This window comes from Cervus elaphus, chromosome 9, assembly GCF_910594005.1.
Source record: "Cervus elaphus chromosome 9, mCerEla1.1, whole genome shotgun sequence".
Taxonomy (NCBI): domain Eukaryota; kingdom Metazoa; phylum Chordata; class Mammalia; order Artiodactyla; family Cervidae; genus Cervus; species Cervus elaphus.
Window position 1 is genome coordinate 81,161,358 of NC_057823.1, and position 22,192 is coordinate 81,183,549.

The following is a 22,192-nucleotide window of genomic DNA, read 5'->3' on the forward strand; positions in this document are numbered from 1 at the left end:
TGTTTGTTATGTTTATGGTTTCTGTTTTTACATTCAACTCTTAAATTTGTATAAATTTATTTTAGAATATGATTTGAGTAAGGACACATCTTTGTTGATTTTTTTTTCCTGAAGCAACCAGTTAACTACCATCTTTTTCTTTTTTTTTTTTTATTGATTGGTCATTCACTCTTCCCTCCTGATTTGAAATCTCACCTTGTAATATCTTTCCCAAGAGCATGCTACAGTTCCTGCAGTTCCAGTGAAACCGTTCTGTTTCTGTAGTATTTCTAAGAAGTGCTTTATACGTAAACCATTGCATTAAAATATTATCCCATGCTTGCTTGTTATTCTAGTTCTTGAATCAAAGACCACCCCCTCCCAGACATTTGCCCTTATCAGAGCTGTTTCATTGTCAGCCAAATATATGTTCGTTTCATCAGTTCACAGTCAGGAAGAAAATAAAATATCATTAAGTGAGGATCAAACATTAATATTCTGAAGAATTCGGTGTGGTTGCAGAGATAGGAAAGTTTAATCTTCTTGCTTTATGGTAGGGAATTTATTGGTAAAGTGAACTTTGAAATTGAAGTAAATAATAGAATTTGAACTTTGATAAAGTAATCAGAATGCTCCTAAGTTAGCAACATTTCATAAATTACGTTTTGTGGTTACTGATTTGAAAATGGATAAAATCAGCAGCACTTTGAGTAAACCCGTATCACCTCCATCAGAGATGTAATTAATTATAGTTTCTAAATGCCACTAGAGCAGTTCTCCTAGGGCTCCACCAGTCTTGCGTGGGGGGGATTACACTCTGTCTCCTGCCCACTGCAGGGCTCCAGTCACAGATTGATGAAGCCTTGGTTTCACCAAGAGTTCCTCCAGAAATAAGAGATATATTATCCTGCTGTGGGTCACACGTGAACTTTTGTAGAAAAGCTGAATTGATGAAGGTATTTTGCTGAGAAAATATTAATAGTTACAGCATTTACAAAGCTGGCTAGTGGGTCAGAGTCAATTTTAGGTTTTGCTGCTGACTGAGTTGCCTGGAGTGCATATGCCTAATTTCACCCCCGCCCCCCAGTTTCTTTTGTACATTTTCCGAAATGTGTTCTATAGACCATTATTGTAGACCTTGAAACTCCAGGGGAAGTTTCAAGGGTCCGTGGTTAAATGAGTCTGAAATGCTATGTACTAGAGACGCTGTAAGAAATGCATAATGTATAGTAGAATATTAAAGGCTCTAAGAAGTCTTACAGGAAAGAACTCTTAAATCCTTTGAACCTGTTTCTTGATATCTCTTAAGCACTTCTATTCCATGAAGTCCACTTTAGAAACCTGTATTAGGTGTCTGAGGCTATTAAACTTCTATAATTTTAGTTCAAATAAAAAATAGTTTTATCTTATTTTAGTGTGGTCCTTTAATTTGTAAAATCAGTGTGGAATCTTAAGGAAATACTGGAAAAAGCCTTTGACTGTACAGTATACTATTACTCATGGATTTTAAACACAGCAATACGGACAAGTATTGTTTTGCCCTGTAAATACCAAAACTTTGGTTTGAAATGACTAGTCAGAAAATGGCTTAGTCGGAGGTTCCCCTGCTTTTCAAGAACTCTGTCCAATACGTTGGATTCTCTCCAGAATGTTTCTATAAAGTGCCGTTTGATGTTAGACACAGTTTACATACAACATCTTTTTGGTTTGTTTAATGTAATTTCAGCTGTTTTTGGCTCAAAGGACATAGACTCATGGAAATCTTTTATAATGATTGTTCAGAAAATAATGTCTGGCATCCTAATAATGAAGGAAAATCAAGATATTGTCATTTTGTCTATAGGATGGGGGCTGCGGATAACATATATAAAGGACAGAGTACATTTATGGAAGAACTGACTGACACAGCAGAAATAATAAGAAAAGCAACACCGCAGTCTCTGGTTATCTTGGATGAATTGGGAAGGGGGACGAGCACCCATGATGGAATCGCCATTGCTTATGCTACACTTGAACATTTCATTAGAGATGTAAGTATCTTGCATACCTTTTTTGTACGCTGATTTGTTTCTAAATATTCAACACTATCTTTGTTATAGTTGATCCTATTCCTGCAATTGATCATTCAGATGCTATACATGGAACTCAGGTAGATTGCCACTAAATAATGTTGAGTTCTTTGATATGTCTTCCTTTTTTTAGCTGAAGTAGAATAAACCTGGTCAGTAGGAGAAAGGCCTCCTTGGCAATATTTCCACCTGGAAACTGTATCTTACTATCCTTGGCAAACTAAATTAAGATCAAGGGCCATCTACCTGCACAGATAAAAGATAGTACCATTTTTGCCTTGTGAAATACTTTTTTTCAGCAATATCCTGGAAGATCTCCATATAAGGCCTTTGAGCTGATCTTCTTGAGTCTATTTTAGTAACTTCTCTCCTTCAGTGTGTGTCCTTTTTTTTTTTTTTTTCAGAGTTTGTTCCTAAGCATCTCAGTGTACAATTTTACTTATGTCAAACTTTCTATCCCTGTCACTTTCATCAAACTCTCCCCATTACATACTTAGTGATGATATATTTTGTTTTAAGATAAATATTTTCTTTTAAAAAAGAAATTCTGTATTCACAAAAAGGTGTAACTCAGGAACTTTTCTATAATCATTATAGAAACTATATATCATGGATTCAATAAAGTCCTATATCTGCCTCCAAAATGCATTTTTTAAACATTCAGTTAAGAATACTACTTAGCTGTAAAAAAGAATGAAATTTTGCCATTTTAAGCATCGTAGATGGGCGTTACGCTAAGTGAAATAGGTCAGACAGAGAAGGACAAATGCCATAGGATATCACTTTTTATGTAGAATCAAAAAATACAGCACACTAGTGAATATAACAAAAGAGAAGCAGCCTCACAGATACAGAGAACAAACTCTTGGTTACCAGTGGGGAGAGGGAATGGGGAGAGCCGTTATAAGGGTAGGAAGAAAAGGGGATGTTATGGGGTCATATGAAATCATGTGTGTGAAACTTTTGAAAATTGTAACGCTCTATAGAACTTAAAGAATTTTTCATTTAATAAAAAATTATTTCAGATATCCTTTTTTTGGAGCCTTCAGGAGCAAATTATGACAGAGCTGAGTTTATCAACTTTGAATTTAATTGTATCTACTCTGTAGCAGTGTATCAGTTACTATGACCACATAACACATTACCCCTAAACTTAGTGGCTTAAAACAACAATAGTCATTCATGATCTCTTGGTGTGTCTGGAGGTGAGGAAATCGGGAGCGGCTGGCCTGGGTGGTTTGGCTCCGGGCCTCTGCTGAGGTTGCAGTCAAGCTGTCAGCCAGAGCTAGAGGACCCTCTTATAGTGTGGCTCAGTCCCCTGGTTGGCAAGTTGGTGAGGCGATTGGCCAGGGCCCTCAATTCCTTACCCTGTGGGCCTCTCCATGGGCTGCTTGAGCATCCTTACAGAGGGGCGTCTGGCTCCCCCCAGAGGGAGGCATTCCAAGAGGCCAAGGTAGAAGCATGAGAGCATTTGGTTTCGCCATCATGTTGTTGAGAACACAGGGCCAGCACTCTTCAGTGTGGGAAGAGGGTCCTCCAGAGCATGAACAACAAGAAGTGAAGATCGCTGGGGCCACGTTGGAGTCTGTCTGCCAGAAGCAGTTTGTCAAAATTCCAGAGAGTTATTTAAGAACCTTCAGCAAGAAATTATGACAGAATTAAATTTGTCACTTCTGTTTTCATTGCCTCTATAGCAGTTTTTGGATATTATAAATGTTGGTGAAGAAAGTGTTAGTTTTAGGTAAAATTTATCTTGGAGGAAAGTCATCGAAGAGGATTCTTCAGGAACAAGAGTTCCTAACCTTTTTATGGATGAAAATCTATATTTTTCATGATGTCTATTGATTGCTAGAATGGGGAAGAGAGGAGGAACCAGGGAGGCTCTGTGTTGCTGCTGTAAGCTGAGTGTGGCCTTGATGACGGCAGTGGTGTAGCCCAAACCCTTAGATCTTCCAGCTAGAAATGCCTGTCAGCTAAGGCAAGGGGCTCCAGGGAGCCAGCTGCTCCTAAGATACTTCAGGACAGATTTTAAGAGCAACTTGTCAAAGAAACCCTGCCTTAATAAGTTTATTTGTACTTGTTTTTAGACAGAAGACATATGTTCTGACTTTTAATAAGGCAAATGGCAGATGAATCAAAACTGGAGTTCTTTAATTCGATTACCCTTTTCTGCTAATTTTAGACCAAGATTTGATGTTAACTTACCCTAAAACAAGGATTTCTAGAACACATAGAACGTGTGCTTTAAAACAATGCTAATTAAGTAATCCACAAGTCCATACTGATAGTAACAACACAAAAGTAAATTTTAAAATGGTGAGGGTAGGGTGGGAAGAAGGGAAAGCTCTACATTACAAAATGCCAGCTAATAAATAGAGAAGGCTGTTTTTTAAATTGACACTTATCAACTGTGACAATAATGACTGATTCCAGCAGTGATGATCAATAGATGGTAAGATTGTTGGAGAAAATGATATTCACACAGTTTCAAAGTGTCACCCCACAAGTTATTTATTAATTAAGAAGAAAGGTGTCAGTACAGTGAAGAATAGGCGCACACTTAAACCAAATAATCAGATTTAGCACCCCCAATAATAGATAAGATTGACACCATATGCCTCTTCATGTGATATATTGGAAAGATTATGTCACCTACATGTATATGTAATATTCCTGGCATTAAATTTTGATATGAATTTAATCAGGAGAAAACAATCAGGTGAATTCAAATTGAGAGAGATCATGCAAAACAACTATCTTGGATACTTCAAAAATTTTAAAGACATAAAAGTAAAAAAAAGAGAAAGCTGGATAAGTCTTCTAGATTAATGGGGACTAAATAGACGTGACCAGGTGTACTACATGAGTCTTGATTCTTTTTTTTTAATATAAAGAGGTTTCTAGGGACTTCCCTGGTGATCCAGTGGCTGAGACTTCCAATACAGGGGGCCTGGGTTCAATCCATGGTTCGGGAACTAGATACCACATGCCGCAACTAAGACCCAGCACAGCCAAATAAATAAATATATTTTTTAAAAAAAGAAATTTCTAAAGAACATTATTGGGACAGTAAGAGAAATTCACAGACTACATAATTAGTAAATAATGATAGTGAAAGTGTTAGTCACTTTAGTTGTGTCTGATTGTTTGTGACCCCATGAACTGTAGCCCACCAGGCTCCTCTGTCCATGGAATTCTTCAGGCAAGAATACTGGAGTGGGTTGCCATACCCTTCTCCCCGGCATCTTTCCGACACAGGGATTCTACCTGAGTCTCCTACATTACAGGCAGATTCTTTACCCTTTGAGCCACCAGAGAAGCCCAAATAGTGATATATCAATGTTAAATTTCTTGAGCATAATAACTTTATTCCGGTTATGGAGGAGAATGTTTTTGTTCTCAGAAGATAGAATCTTAAGTATCTAAGGATAAAGTTTCATGATGTCTGCAGTTCTTAAATGGTTCAGGAAAAAAAACATGTGTGTTCATGTGTGTGTGTCTAGAGGAGGAAGGAAGGAAGGAAGGGGAAATACAGCAAAATATTAACAAATGGCTGTCTAGATAAAGAATATATGAATGTTCATTGTACTTTTCCTGCAGCTTTTATGAAGGTTTGAAATTTTTTGAAATAAAGTTGGAGAAAATTTTAAATTTAAAAATAAAATAACCTTCATTATGTCTCACTGCTTTAGGTGAAATCCTTAACCCTGTTTGTTACCCATTATCCACCAGTTTGTGAGCTAGAAAAAAGTTACTCACAACAGGTGGGGAATTATCACATGGGATTTTTGGTCAACGAGGATGAAAGCAAACAGGATGCAGGTATGAATTGTTCTTGCAGTAAGTACAAGTTTCATTCTGTTGGTTTCTGTGATGAGTAACTCAAAGTTCATAGGAACATGAAGTTACTGCTTATTAATAATAAAAGCTGCGAATGTTGATTGTAGTTGACATTTGTCCAACATCATTTTCTCTAAGCTTAAGGTCAAACAGAGTTTGCATTTCTCCTCGCCATCTCTGAGTCCTTCTCTAGCCCTCTTTATCTCATTTTTTTTCAAGAAGAAGGTGGCGTGAGGGGGAACATTTAGATTTTATTCCTAGGTCCATCTCAGGAAAGATGCCTTAACAGTCAAGTATATTAGTCATCTTTGAAAAATACCCAATATATTTCCCAAAATATGATTTAACATGAATTACTTACTAAGAGCAATATTTTATACTTGCTGTTCAGTCAGTCAGTTGTGTCTGACTCTTTATGACCCCATGGACTGCAGCACACAAGGCTTCCCTGTCCTTCACCATCTCCTGGTGTTTGCTCAAACTCGTGTCCATTGAGTCGACGATGCCATCCAACCATCTCACCCTCTTTTGCCCACTTCTCATTTTGTCCTCAATCTTTCTCAGCATCAGGGTCTTTTCCAATGAGTGGGCTCTTCGCATCATGTGGCCAAATTATTGGAGCTTCAGCTTTAGCATCAGTCCTTCCAATGAATATTCAGGGTTGGTTTCCTTTAGGATTGACTAGTTTGATCTCCTTGCTGTCCAAGGGACTCTCAGGAGTCTTCTGCAGCACCACAGTTTGAAAGCATCAGTTCTTCAGCACTCAGTCTTCTTTATAGCCCCAACTCTCACATCCGTGCATAACTACTGGAAAAACCATAGTTGTGACTATACGGACCTTTGTCGGCAAAGTGCTATCCCTAATATTCTATACTGGACATATGTTTTATCTTAATTTGACAAGGAAAGTGAATCTCAGGTAAATTGGGTCCCCCATGTCAGGCACCTTGGGTGGGAGCTGACTTGAACCTAGAATCCATGCCCTCTGCCTGCAGGTTCTTTTCATCTCTGTTAGAACTGCTATGTGAGAGTTACAGTATTTTTTTCTTAGCCTTCCACTTACTACTCATGTCACAGCAATGAAACATTTCATGAAAAAAGAACGTCATTAGCCAATAAAAAAATTCAAGTGCTGTTAGTAATGTAGTAGATTTTAGCATTTTTCCCCATGCTCAGTAGTAATTTTTTTTAAGCCACCAGCCTGTGGGCCAGTGATGGTTTATACAGTTGGTGTGCTACAATGGAAAATCCATTATCCAAGATACTTCGTAGTCCAGATTTTATTTTGGAAAAGTAATGAGTAAGGATGGGCCTGAAAAAGAAATCAGGCAACTGGCCCAAATAAAACAAAGCAGTGGACCTGAGATAAATATAATGTTAAGCAATCCTTGCCTTTCACCACCATGCAATCCTAAAAACACACTATAAATTCTCTCATGGAAACAGTTTCACATCTATTCATCTGCATCCAAAGTGACAGGAGGAGCTTATAAGCTAAAACTCCATGGGATAAACAAAACAGATTTCACCAACAGGAGAGGGTCAGTGGTAAGCGTGTGATGTGAACTAACTGCTAACCCAGACCCTTACATCTTAAGTGTTTTGACTTTTTAGTCTATTGATTTAAATTTTTATTCATGAATAGAATTTTAGGAAAACTAAAGAATGCTAAAGACTTGTGCTAACAGCAGTGGTCCCCTCTTCCATTCTTTTCCTCCACGGCCCCTCCTCCCTCCAATCCCAAGGCAACTGTTTTTGGCTCTTTCATCCGTCTCTTCCCTGGTTCTAAATACTGTGCTTATTTTTCTTTCTCTTGGTTCACCAACCTGACAATATTACTGACTGCTTGTGTTAAACGAGGGTCTTCAGTCCTCCCTTTGCCTTTCCTCCTAGTGTAATAGTTTCACATTTTTCTTATTTCATTCGCATTCATTGTGTTCACTGTTATTGCCAGTAGGTATTGCTTACTCATGAGGCACATATGGAGACAAGTATGTTTTCTTTCTTTTACAACTTTTTTCTCCGAGGTCATAGTTAATTGTTTTTATTCTTTCATTTCATTGTTTTGAGTCTCTTGTTGAATCTATCCTCTCTAGACAGTTTTCACATGAGTTTTTCTTACTGGGGTTGTTCCTCCTGGAGCCCTATGTCTTTCTGCTCATCTGAACTGGTTTCTCCCTAGACCTCAGCTGTTGTCCTGAGACCTGCCTTGCTGTCATTCTGGGATGTCTCTTAACCTGTCTTCTGTTCATTTGCTTGCAAGTAACAGAATGCTTGGACTCACTCTGGCTCAGACAATGAGGATAAATATAATCTTGTGTTACGGGAACTTCAGGAAGGGTGGGCTTCAGGTTCTCTTCTTTGCAGTTCTCCAGGCTTTGTCTTCCTGCTCTGCTAACTTCATCATCACACTAGTAGCAAGATGGCTGCAGTTCTTTTGGACATCACATCCAGAATTGATAATGTCCAAAGGAAGAAAAAGGACGAGCATTTCCTGTGACTCTTTCTTAGGAGCAGCGGAACTTTTCTTAGATGCCCACTAGCATCTCATCAATGTCCAGTCTTATTTTCAGAATTGATTCACATGCTCATTCTTTTTTTTTAATTAATTTTTTTTGGAATATGGTGGCTCAGTGATAAAGAATCCGCCTGCAATGCAGGAAATGCAGGAGATGCAGGTTCCATCCCTGGGTCTGGAAGATCTCCTGCAGGAGGAAATGGCAACCTACTCCAGAATTCTTGCCTGGAGAAATCCCATGGACATGGGAAGTCCCATGGACAGAGGAGCCTGGTGGGCTTCAGTCTATGAGGTCACGAAAGAGTTGGACACAAGGACTTAGTGACTAAACAACCACAGTAGTTGCTTCTACAGTGTTGTGATAGTTTCTGCTGCACAGCAAAGTGAATCAGTGTCCATGCTCATTCGTAAACCACTTTCTAGAAGTGAGAATGGCAAGGATAACTTTGAACAGCCTAGACTAACTGGAATCAACATTTGGAAGTAGACATAAGGACACCATCCCCTGAGTTAAATGGTCAGGGAGTTAGTTCAGTTCAGTTCAGACGCTCAGTCGTGTCCGACCCTTTGCGATCCCATGGACTGCAGCATGCCAGGTCTCCCTGTCCATCACCAACTCCTGGAGTTTACTCAAACTCATGTCTATCGATTCGGTGATGCCATCCAACCATCTCATCCTCTGTCGTCCCCTTCTCCTCCTGCCTTCAATCTTTCCCAGCATCAGAGTCTTTTCAAATGAGTCAGCTCTTTGCATCAGGTGGCCAAAGTACTGGAGTTTCAGCTTCAGCATCAGTCCTTCCAATGAATATTCAGGACTGATTTCCTTTAGGATGGACTGGTTGGATCTCCTTGAAGTCCAAGGGACTCTTAAGAGTCTTCTCTGAAACCATAGTTCAAAAGCATCAATTCTTTGGTGCTCAGTTTTCTTTATAGTCCAACTCTCACATCCATACATGACTACTGGAAAAACCATAGCTTTGACTGGATGGACCTTTGCTGTTAATGTCTCTGCTTTTTAATATGCTGTCTAGGTTGGTCATAACTTTTTTTCCAAGGAGCAAGTGTCTTTTCATTTCAAGGCTGCAGTCACCATCTGCAGTGATTTTGGAGCCCAGAAAATAGTCTGTCACTGTTTCACTGTTTCCCCATCTATTTGCCATGAAGTGATGGGACCAGATGCCATGATCTTAGTTTTCTGAATGTTGAGTTTTAAGCCAACTTTTCCACTCTCCTCTTTCACTTTCATCAAGAGGCTCTTTAGTTCTTCATCGTTCTCTGCCATAAGGGTGGTGTCATCTGCATATCTGAGGTTATTGATAATTCTCCCAACAATATTGATTGCAGCTTGTGCTTCATCCAGTCCAGCGTTTCTCAGGGAATTAATCCCTTTATAAATCAGGGTTTTCTTAGAAGTGTAATAGATTTTGGAGAAGCTGCTAATAATATCAATTAAAGGAGATAAAATTTTTAAGACTCTGCATGAATGGAAATGTCTCCATTGTACCTTCACACTGGATTTGTAGTTTAGCTAGGGCTAGAATTTTAGGTTGAGAGTCATTTTCTCTCAGAAACTTGAAGCATTGCTCCATTGCCTGCTCATGTCCAGTGTTACCCCTGACTGTATCTAGGCTTCATCCTTTGCCGCTGACCTAATCCCTTTTCTGTCTAAATTAGAGTCGATTGGTCATCAGTAAATTCCCCAAAGGCCTTTTGGGTGACTTTCAAGACTCTATGTTTATCTCTTTCCCTTGGGGTGGTAGATAAATCAGTGGACCAGAGGTGACAAACCTGTGTTTTAGTGTCTTCCAGTCCATAAGATCTTGGACAAGTCACCTGATCTCATCCGTGTCTAATAAATTTTAGGAATCCCTCCTGAAAGTGAACTTCAGAAACTATTTGATCAGCACACATCTGTTTAATAACCGCCTGGAGAAGTTTTGCTTTAAGACAGTTGTGCTAAGTTTCCCTGTAACAAGGAGAAACTTGAATGATTGCTTTCACTGACTCTAAGCAGTGTCAGATAACCTTTTCAATAATATCCGTTTAAGAAATGATCATAGCTTATAAGGAGAGTCCTCACCATGAGCTTTTATTTGAGGCCTAAAGACATGGGTTGTGTTTACCATCTGCTCTCTGACCTGGCTCTTTCTGCCTCCACCTTTCCATCTTATACACAGACACACACATATACACGCCCTGTCCTCTCTTTCTCTGTCCCTTCTCCCATTTCTTCCCTCTCCTTCCCATGGAAGAGTGGTGAAAGATAGTCTCGAGGTAGAACCTAACTATAATACAGCTCCTTCAGGTGATTATGGAAGAGTGGTCACATTATTTACCTTGATGCTGCTCTAAGAACTACCATGCTGTGTGCTAAAGTCACTTCAGTCGTGTCTGACTATTTGTGACCCCATGGACTGTAGCCTGCCAGGCTCCTCTGTCCATGGGATTCTCCAGGCAAGAACATTGGAGTGTGTCGCCGTTTCCTCCTCCAGGGGATCTTCCCATCAGGGGTCAAACCTACATCTCTTATGTCTCTTGCATTGGCAGGCAGGTTCTTTACCACTAGGGCCACCAAGAACTTCCATAATCATTGCTAAAGTAGAGACTACATATGATGATAAATTCAGCAGTTGTTTGTCCTGAGATGTGTTAATGAGTCTTTTGGGGCAACAGATATAATTTAGCTATATTTTATATTTAAGAAGCATCTTTAGCTAGCTATATTATATATACTACATATTATATATATTATGTGTATATAAAGCAAAAGAAAAAAGCTGTCAGCAAAGCAGTGTTTAAATGAGGGGAGTTTGTGGCATTTAGCAGGCTTTCAGTTTTTTTTTTATAAAAAATTTTTTATTAAAGCACAACATGCTTAGAGAAAAATATGCTAATAACTACATAGTTGAATAAGCACAGAGTGATACAGCAACCTCCCAGATCGACAAATATAATCCTATGTACATTTCAAAAGCCAGCCTGTGCCCCTTCTGAGGCACAAACCCCCTCTTCTTCCCTCAAATGGACTTTAAAACCATAGGTTACTTTTGTCTATTTGTGTTTTTTTGTTTTCTTTAAATTTAGTTATTTTAATTGGAGTCTAATTACTATACAATATTGTAGCAGGCTTTCAGTAAAGGGTGGATGGATAGATGGGTGGATAATGAATGGGCAGATGGACTGACAAATGAATTAATCTCATTTTTAGAAAGGTCATTGTAAAGTCTGGATTATAGAGGTGAGGCTGGAGGTGAAAACATCAGTTAGGACTAATCCAGTTGAAGTGATAAAGTCTGTATTTGTCTTTTTTTTTTTTTCATATTATTATTTTTTTTTATTAGTTGGAGGCTAATTACTTCACAACATTTCAGTGGGTTTTGTCATACATTGATATGAATCAGCCATAGATTTACACGTATTCCCCATCCCGATCCCCCCTCCAACCTCCCTCTCCACCCGATTCCTCTGGGTCTTCCCAGTGTACCAGGCCCGAGCACTTGTCTCATGCATCCCACCTGGGCTGGTGATCTGTTTCACCATAGATAGTATACATGCTGTTCTTTTGAAATATCCCACCCTCACATTCTCCCACAGAGTTCAAAAGTCTGTTCTGTATTTCTGTGTCTCTTTTTCTGTTTTGCATATAGGGGTATCGTTACCATCTTTCTAAATTCCATATATATGTGTTAGTATGCTGTAATGTTCTTTATCTTTCTGGCTTACTTCACTCTGTATAAGGGGCTCCAGTTTCATCCATCTCATTAGGACTGATTCAAATGAATTCTTTTTAATGGCTGAGTAATATTCCATGGTGTATATGTACCACAGCTTCCTTATCCATTCATCTGCTGATGGGCATCTAGGTTGCTTCCATGTCCTGGCTATTATAAAATGAAGAAAGTTCACTTTTTTGATACCCCACTGCTGTTCACTTCGCTTTGGGTCTTGGGAGCAATTGAAGGGTAACAAAAAACTATCCAGGTTAGCAAGCACTGGTTTCTACATGCTTCCTTCCTAGTCTTTTCCCACCCACTTCGTCACCTGTTCTTTGTGTTCCTTTAGTTTTCTTTGGAGGTAAAGGATATTCTTGGTGCTTTGCAATGTGAGTTTTGGTCTATGTATTCTGAGAGTGTCAGCATTCTTTTCACCTCCCACCTCTAGCACCCACCCTTAGAGAGGTATTATTGTCTGTTGCTGAATTCTTAGAGGAGATTAAAGAAATTTCCATTATCCTTTTTTCTCTGTTGTGTTCAGCCTTTGGGCTTTTTAGCTTTTAGCTGATGAAAGAGTAAAGCTTACACATTTATCAAATGAAATAATGTTGTGAGAAAAGCTCCTGATAAACTTATAATAAGTATACTAGGGTTTCAGAAGTCACTGTGAATCTGGTCGTCTTGGCCATTTTAGCAGTAGAGTGCAATTACGTTGAAGTTTGTAATAAAAGCTGCATAATCCTGAACTGCTTTAGATTTATCGAAGATTATACTGTATGCAGCTGTTGGAGAGGAAGAATTTGTTCTTGGTTCTTTGGCTGATCTAATAACCACATTAATATAAGGCAGATTAACTGGAGAAAAGCAAATTTAATTATGTACCTACAGGGGCCCCAGAAGAATATGAGGGCCAGTGAGGCAGTTGAGGCTTCTCTACCGTCCTGAGCTAAGGAATGGGATAGGAGACTGGGGCTTCAAAGAGGAGGAGGGTAATTGATGGGAAAATGGGAAAAACAGATATTTGGTAATTAGATTGCTTGTCTTGCCATATGCATAGGTCATTCTGATAAAAGTTCTCTCTGGTAATAGTCTGTCTCCGAGCCAGCACCCCTCTACCCATCTAAATTCTTTTAGGCCATTGAAGGGGGAGATAGAAAGATCTTCCTGAGCCTTTTGGACCTTCACTGTCTTCAGCTCAAGAGAGTCTGCATGCCAATGTGGCACATTCTGAATACCTTCACAGCATTGTCTTTGTATTACTGTACTTCAGTTCAGTTCAGTTGCTCAGTAGTGTCTGACTCTTTGCGACCCCATGAACCACAGCATATCATCACCAACTCCTGGAGTTTACCCAAACTCATGCCCAGTGAGTCGGTGATGCCATCCAACCATCTCATCCTCTGTCGTCCCCTTTTCCTCCTGCCTTCAGTCTTTCCCAGCATCAGGGTCTTTTCCAATGAGTCAGCTCTTCGCATCAGGTGGCCAAAGTATTGGAGTTTCAGCTTCAACATCAGTCCTTCCAATGAACATTGTACTTCATGATATCCCAATTCTTTAAAAGTTTTAGCTTCAAGCATATGTATTAGGTGGTAGACTGGTGCCCTAGGAAACAGATTCTGAAATTTGAGTGTCAAGAGTTTTATTGAGGAATACTTTCACCATCAACACCCGAGCAGGACTGGGCTCTCCTGGGCTGCGTTACAGTTGTAAGACTTCAGCCAACCCTGCAGAGAGCTCGGTCAGGGGTTGGTCCTTCAGAGTCACCTCAGCTTGAGGTGAGAGAGCCAGACTTTTATGCCTTTTTTTATCTATTGTTCCATAACAAATTTCCCCCTAAAACATAGCAGCTTAGCACAGCAACTGTTTATTATCTCATAATTCCTGTGGGTCAGGAACCCAAGCTGAATACCTCACAGTCTCTCACAGGCTTCATCCAAGTATTGGCCGGGTAGCAGTCACTTCAAGGCTTGACTGGGACAACCCACTTCCCAGCCCTCTGACATGCTGTTGGCATACCTCAGAATATCCACTTCCAAGATCATTCACACAGCTGTTGGTTGGGGTCCAGACCCTCACTGACTTGTTGACCAGAGCCATTGGTTTCTTTGCATGTGGACCCCTCCATAGGGCAGCCCACAATATGGCCACTGGCTCCCTTTAGAGCAAACAGGGAAGAAAGTGAGAGTGCCCAAGTCAGGCCACAGTCTCCTGTAATCTAATCTCAAAAGTGACAGACCATAATTTTTGTCGTATTCTATTCATTAGAAGCAAGTCCCTTGGTTCAACTCACAGTCAGAGAGGGAGAATCACACAAGGACATGGACGCCAGGAGGCAGGGGATCTTTGGTGGCCATCTTCGAAGCTGCCTACCAACCCCTGTAGCAGCGAGTCCACTGGATACAGGCTGCCCAAGATGGGAGGTGACCTTGGGTGAAACAGCTTTCTTCAGCTGCAGAAGTTCCCAAAGATAGCACACAGCTGAGGGTTGCTCTGATAGTTGGGGCAGTCTGAATGGGATTTGGATGGTACCAAACAGCATCCATGGGCTTTCCAGGTGGCGCTAGTGGTAAAGAACCCACTTGCCAATGCAAGAGACCTGGGGTTCGATCCCTGGAGAAGGGCATGGCAACCCACTCCAGTATTCTTGCCTGGAGAAATCCATGGACAGAGGAGCCGGTGGGCTACAGTCCATAGGGCTGCACAGAGTCGGACATGACTGAGGCAATTTAGCATGCACACATGTGAACAGTATCAACTTTAATATGTATAGCTCTTTTTTAACTAGGATATTTAATAAGCCAGAATTTCTCCGTCTTGTTATTTAAACTGTGCAACATGTATTATTTCCTTATCTGTTTTTGTCGCTTTGTTTCTTGTACTCTTGGAAACATCCTTCACATATGTTACTTTACAGAGTATATTACATACAAGACTGGTGAATACATTCTTTCACTAGAAAACATTAAAAAAAAAAACCAAAACAAAACTGTTTTTAAAGGAGAAATTATATTATACCATGTATCAAAATCACTCTTTTTTGGGTATAGAAGTTCATTTAAAAATTTTCAGCAAGCAGCATACAACTAAATATTTCTTAACTTACAATGAATAATTGTTAAAAAGCATTTTAACTGAGCTAAAAGATAGATCCTAAATGCAAAAGCATTTTCAAAACAGTATTTACCCTTTTTCTATATATGTAATATTGATAAGGTAACAAGAGATTAGGAACAATGGATTTCTTTTTCAGATTACAAATTTTAATTGAATAAAGTTATACAGATTTTTATTTTGTCTTTAATCTTCTAATTTCTTTCAATTTTCAAGCATGGTTTTCTTTATCTCTCTCTTTCTTTTAACTTTATTTTTTAGGTGAAGAAGACCAGGTCCCTGATTCTGTCACATTTCTTTATCAAATAACCAGAGGAATTGCAGCAAGGAGTTATGGACTCAATGTGGCTAAACTAGCAGATGTTCCTGGAGAAATTTTAAAGAAAGCAGCTAGCAAGTCCAAAGAGCTGGAAGGATTAGTAAATATGAAAAGGTCAGAATGATTGTGCTACATTTTTGATATATAATGAACTCTTCCAAGTTGTCCCAGAAAGAGGATTGTCCTGTAAATGAACATCAGATCTTCCTTCAAGCACCTCTTCAAATATTCTGAAACATTCAATTATGGTAAAATGAAAATGGTTCTTCCCAAAGCCCATGTGAATTCATTTAGGCCTCTCTAGTCAGATCTTTATCTGTTAAGTTGGTTTTCCAATCATTTTTCTAAAGAATTAACTCCTTAATGTATACCAACACATTGGTTGCTTAAAATACTCATTTATGAAGAATATTACTAATGGAAACCTCAAGATATAAATAACATTTAGAGTATTTCTTTTATACTCTTTTATGCTCATTCAGATATGCAGCAGTTGCATTCGGAAGTGAAGAATTCTGTCAGGACATGAATGAAAATAATAATACTGGGTTAACCAAAAAGTTCTTTAGGTTTTTACATAACATCTTACAGAAACACCTGAATGAACTTTTTGGTAAAGTCAGTATCACAGAGCTAGGTGATTAGAGTCAGTATCTGTGCACATCATTTACTTTGTGGATTTGTTTGTGACAGACTTTTTATTCTAAACAAACTTCTCCATCACCTAGAATGCTTTATGTGAATGCACTTTTACCCTGGACATCCAGCAAGTATGTAGTCAGTATATAAACTGATCATCATACAAACCTGAAACATACTTTGGAAGGAAGATATTCGTAGGAAAATATCCTATTAATAAATAATAAATTGCAGCCTTTTGTTTCCCAAATATAAGATTATATTTTAAAACAGCATAAACTCCTCGCCCACCTCTGACCCTACCCTGCTCTGCCTGAAGAGTCCAGGACCAGAGCAATAATGCAGGGCACATGCATGACCATGTGATCTAGAGCAAATAGGCTGTTAGTCAGATAGAACATCCTGGCCGGCCATTATGCTGTAAGAATATTTTTTAGTTCTGGGAATTATTACCAATTTAAATATTGAAATATCAACACCTGATATTTTAGTTAAAGAGACAGTTGCCAGCTTGCATACTGATGGTCCTGCAACCAGCTCCTCTTTTCTTTCTTCGTCTGTGTTTCTGCCTCGCACTCCTAACCTTACCTCCTAACAGGTGGTGGGCCAGGTCCAAAGTGCTGGAATACTCGAGCACTTTGTTGTTTCCTCCGGTGGCATTCTCTTCTGGATCCGTTCCACAACACCAGATTAGAAACAAGTGATCCAATCAGTGACGGGCTAATTCTAGTTACTTGTTACAAAGTAGATTCACATACAATTTTTCTAGAGTGAAAAGTGATCATCTATGAGATTTTAAAAGTAAGCTTAGCCCTTAGTTCTGCTCAAAGTCCGCAGACAACTTTAAATCCTCTCTTGTTGTCTTCTTATTTTTCTTTTTTCATAAAGAAACTGGAATTAAACTTTACTGCAAAAGATGCAAGATGGCAGTAAGATATGAAAGTTCTTGCAGGCTATAAAGCAAGAGTAGTAAAATTCACAGGTTCTTTATAAGTATTTTAACTCTTCTGAAAGACACCTACTATATATTAACGCGTATATATGAAATTTAGAAAGATGGTACATGCAGGGTCCTACATGCAGGGCAGCAAAGGAGACACAGATGTAAAGAACAGACTTTTGGACTCAGTGGGAGAAGGCGAGGGTAAGATGATTTGCGAGAACACCACTGAAACATGTACATTACCATATGTAAAATAGAGGACCAGTGCAAATTAGATGCATGAAGCAGGGTACCCAAAGCCAGTGCTCTGGGACAACTCAGAGAGATAGGGTGGGGAGAGACTGTGGCCGATTCATACTGATATATAGCAAAAACCATCACAATATTGTAAAGTAATTATTCTCCAATTAAAATAAATTAATTAAAAAATAAGAAGGGAAAAAATATTTTGTCTCTTCCAACTAGTATATTATATTTTAAAATCTAGAAAGTTAGCTTAACAAGACAGAAAATTGTAGGAAGAGGCTGCATTGGCATGGCATCTGATGATTTATCAGGACACACTGTATTTGTGGTTTTTCCTTTTTCACTAAAAGTGGTTATCACATCGATTTCATTGGTCACAGAACCCAAACTGAATCTGGTGCATCCTTGTGAGTTTGTTATTAGCTAATATTTATTGAGTGCTTGCTGTGGATACCAGCAAGTTTAGGTAGTCAGTCCTTTGTGGCAGTCTAGACACCGTAGCCAGCTACTATTCTTATTGCTTTACATACATTAATTCACTTAACCCTTATAATAACCGTGTGAAATAGGTACTGCTCTCATCCTGTGTTGTAGTTGGGGAAAATGAGGCCAAGTGAGGGGACCAGGAAACCAGGGTCACCCAGCTAGCTGGTGGTAGAGCCTTGTTTGGAACTCACACATTCCCTCTGCAGACCCTAAATATTGGATTGGTCAAAAAGTTCATTCAGGTTTTTCCATAAGATGTTACTATTTAACTGGATTGCATTTTTGCAGAAGGAAAAATAGGTCTGTGTTATGTTGGCATTTTACTTTTCCAATAGCCTGCATTATTTCATTAAGTCAGTTTCACTTTTCATCCTGTGAGCACACACAACCTCCAGCTGAGTTAGAAGAGGGAGGAAGCTGTGCCATCCCCTCCCTGGAGCTGATCAGCAACCTTGGTCTCTTGATTAAAGCAGCTGCCCTGAAAACTTCTTGCACCAAAAGACTGATGCTCCCCGCCATAGCCTCCTAACCATATAGCCTGCCTGCTATTGTAATATCACAGACTTTTCATAGTTTTGATAGGATGGACTGGCCCCTAACAATTCCATTTATAAAAGAAATGGTATTTTATTTTCTGTCCAGGAAAAAGCTAAAGTGTTTTACGAAGCTATGGACGATAGATGATGCAAAAGGCTTGCAAAAGTGGACAGAAGAAGAAATTACAGACGTCTCTTTGTGATGAAAACGAAGGCTATGTTTTGGAACCAAAAAATAGAGAATTAAAAATGCCAGCTGTGTGAAAACAACTCTCCAGTAACAGCCCATCTCTGTGTGATGTGAGCGTAAAGCCTGACCGTGGCATATTCCTATCAGAAACAGGGAGGCCTTTTGTGTAGGACCCTGCTATCCTTATTTTTAAAAATATAAACACTTTTGAATATTAAGATTCCTATCATGTCATTAGAAAATCTCATGGATGGTAAGATTCAAATAAAAAGCTTCTAAGTAAAATCGGAAGTAGACTGTACTGTTCATGAAGTTTTAGAGGCTGATATAAAAAGTACTGCATGATTTTATTTGTTTCAGTTCAGAAAATTTGCAGCTGGGTGAAATGTCTGGTGGGAATACACCTTTTATTCGAACTGAAACAATTTTATGATACCACCAGTTTATTCACTGTGAGCCGAAGAATTTTTGAAAAGAAGTAGAATTGTCAGGCTGTTTAGAAACTAGAGCACAGAAAGAACAAGGTTATGAAATCTGAGAAGTTAAATATTGTCATAGTTTTAAGCAATTTGGAGATTGTTGGATGAAATTATTTGTCATTCATTTAAGTAATAAACATTGATGAGTACTTGCTATAACTTATGATCTTTTTCCTGTTGAATTTGGGGTTTAGTTATGGAACTAAGGTTGCTGCTCTTCCCATGTACACAGAACTGAGCTTTCTCACTTTCGACCTTTCTACTATCTGATACAGCAAATACCTTTTAGCTTTGTTGATTCATAAAAGCACTCCCTCCCTGCAAGGTTAGGGTAACACATGATCATCTATGTCCCTGAGCTTTCTATAGTACTTGAAACCTGGCTTCTCATATGCTTTATGTTTCTTGCACAAAGGTTCTCTATCCTACTTCCCATTCAGTTTTCATTCTTACTTAGTGAAATGCCTTCCATACACTTGATGGTCATATTTCTAATTTCTTCTTTATGTTATTTCGTAACAGTGGCCTTAACAGTGAGCCCTGGAAACAGTCAGTTGAGTCTCTCCAAGTTGATCAATAGTGGTTGGTTGCTACACTTAAAAAAAAAAAAGTTATTTATTTATTTGTGCCAGGTCTTAGTTGTGTCATGTGGGATCCAATTCCCTAACCAGATCGGACACAGACCCTTGCATCGGGAGCAGGAAGTCTTAGCCGCTGGACCACCACTGCACTTTTGAGTCACTTGCACTCCAGCCCTTTAATTCCCTACCTTTATGGAGTTAGAATATGATATGGTTTGATTCCTCCATCCTCTCATTATATGTTTCATTAACCTATAATGAAATTCTCAAAAATAGCTCAAAATAGAGTTAGTTGGGGTTTACTCTTTAAATTTTAAAAACAACAGCACTTTTTAAACAATGTTTCAATACTCAGTAAGACCCTCAATGTTTTATGTTAACAGAGATAGTGCTGTAAAGGCAGGTCCACAGAAAAAAGAGATGAATTCAGGACTGTTACACCCATGCTGGGGAGCTGCAGGGACCAGCAGTCACTGCTCGTGTCCAGGTGGACATTCCGGGCCATCTCTGGCTTGCCCAGGTCAGGGTCAGCATTCAAGCAGGTAAGGGTTTCAGGAGTAGTGTGTCCAGGCAGTGACAGTCCCCAGAGTCTGGCAAGTGACAATGCGGAAAGTTGCAAGGTAGATTCCCTAACATAAAGCAGGATATCAGCTAGCCGGTTTGCGGGAGGTCAGGCCTGCCTCCAAGTTTGGAAGAAGACCAGCCGTGCCAGACAGCCTTTCTAAATGAGACTCCTTCCCAGCCAAGGCGCTGAGGTGTTGAAGGGAAAGTTGTGTCAGAGTCCTCGTTATGATGGTTGTGCCGTGTCGTGGAGATTAGCAGTAAAGATGATTGATTGGGTACATACTCCAGGCATCAAACTTAAGGAGGCTGCAGTTCTAACATTAGATGTAATGTATTTGAGATCCTGAGTTGATTTCCTTTAGTTATATACCTGGAAGTGGGACTGCAGGATCTTAAGCACCCTCCATACTGTTGTCCATAATAGCTATACCAGTTTACAGTCTCACCAACAGGGTTCCCTCTTCTCTGCACTTTCATCAACACTTGTTACTGCTTGTTATCATCCTAACAGGTGTGAGCTGATACATCACTCTGGTTTATTTGCATTTCTCTGATGATCATGGTCAGTTTTAGAACATTTTTATCACCCCCAAAAACCCATTCTCATTAGCAGTTACTCTCCATTCCTCCCCCAAATCCCTACTCCTAGACAGTCACTAATCTGCTTTCTGTCTCTCTCAGTTTGCTCTTTTGGACATTTCATATGAATGGAATTGTACAGTATGTGGTCCTTGGTATCTGGCTTCTTTCATTTGGCTTACTGTTTTCAAGGTTCATGTTGTAGCATGTAGCAATACTTCTTTCGTCTTTATTACTAAAATCTATTCGGTTATATGTATATATCACATTTTGTTATCAGTTCATCAGCTGATACACATTTAGACTGTTTCCATTTTTTGGCTTTCATGAAGAATTTTGCTGTGAGCATTCATATGCAGATTTTTATGTGGCAAGGTACAGGATTTTTTTTTTTAAAGTTCTCCCCAGTCTAAAGTGCAGTCTGGTTTGTAAACCACTAGTCTCATTGATTATGAGTGACTAAACGGTATTTTTCATTGAATTGACAATTTGATCTCTCTCTCCTGTGCTTAATCTATCATTTAGACAAAGCATAGCATACTATAGAACCCCAGTAAATATTTGTTGAAATAGAAAAGAACAGCCAAACCTTTTCATATTAGAAACCCAGTGAAATGACTCTTCATAATCAAGATACTGTTTCACTAAGGATTCCACATCTGTACAGAAGTGTCCTAAATCTTAAAACAAAAAAATAAAAATTTCTGACAGTTTGCCCAAGTGGAGCTTGTTGTCTTGGTGGTAGTGGTAAGGCAGCTGGTGAAACGGTGCTCACTGCATGAATTCCAGAGGAAAAACGAGACTGAATCTTGCAGTCGACAAGTTAATGTTGACCTTTCCCATGTTCCAAGATCAATATTAATTACTGCTGTGCCACGTAATTATAAAAGTGCCATTTGATGTTTCACACCAAGAACATGGGTAGGGAGAAAAAAGAAATTGGATTAATACCATCTGTGGTTTCTAAGTTTGTAATTACCATCAGTTCCTCTTTGGAACATTGAAGTTAGGATAGATGATTATTGTTATTGTATTAGTGTCCAGAGAGGTATTGCCATTACGGGGATATTCATTCTGGTTTGCCTGGGGTGAATCTGGGGCATCCTGGTCTATACCTGTTTTCCTGGTATACTTATTAAGAGCCTCTTTCACTCAAAAGATGAAACCTGTTCATCTTTGGGAGACACCTCACTTTCTGAGATAACAAGATTTCCAGTCTCATCTTGTACATTTTCTGTGCAGACCTGGAATAGAATATTTCTCAAAGGAGTCCCGACCATGTTGAGTGATAAATGACATCTGGCGGCCACAGTTTGGGTGTTAGAGGTGTCAGTGCTTTTGGGTTGGTCATTGTTTCTTAGCCTGTTCACTGGAAGGAAGTAGGAATTTTGTAAGAAAAA

General features: G+C 39.2%; 1 protein-coding gene across 3 annotated transcripts in view; it reads left to right on the forward strand.

Annotated features, from left to right (window-relative positions):
- MSH3 (mutS homolog 3) overlaps positions 1–19,231 on the forward strand; it is a 175,038-nt gene extending 155,807 nt beyond the window's left edge. For all 3 annotated transcript variants that reach the window (XM_043913511.1, XM_043913512.1, XM_043913513.1), the window contains exons 21-24: positions 1,823–2,009; positions 5,741–5,870; positions 15,492–15,663; positions 18,506–19,231. In XM_043913511.1, the coding sequence (XP_043769446.1) occupies positions 1,823–2,009; positions 5,741–5,870; positions 15,492–15,663; positions 18,506–18,602 (586 nt within the window). In that variant the 3' untranslated portion in view covers positions 18,603–19,231. The remainder of the gene's footprint in view (positions 1–1,822; positions 2,010–5,740; positions 5,871–15,491; positions 15,664–18,505) is intronic.
- The last annotated feature ends 2,961 nt before the right edge of the window (positions 19,232–22,192 follow it).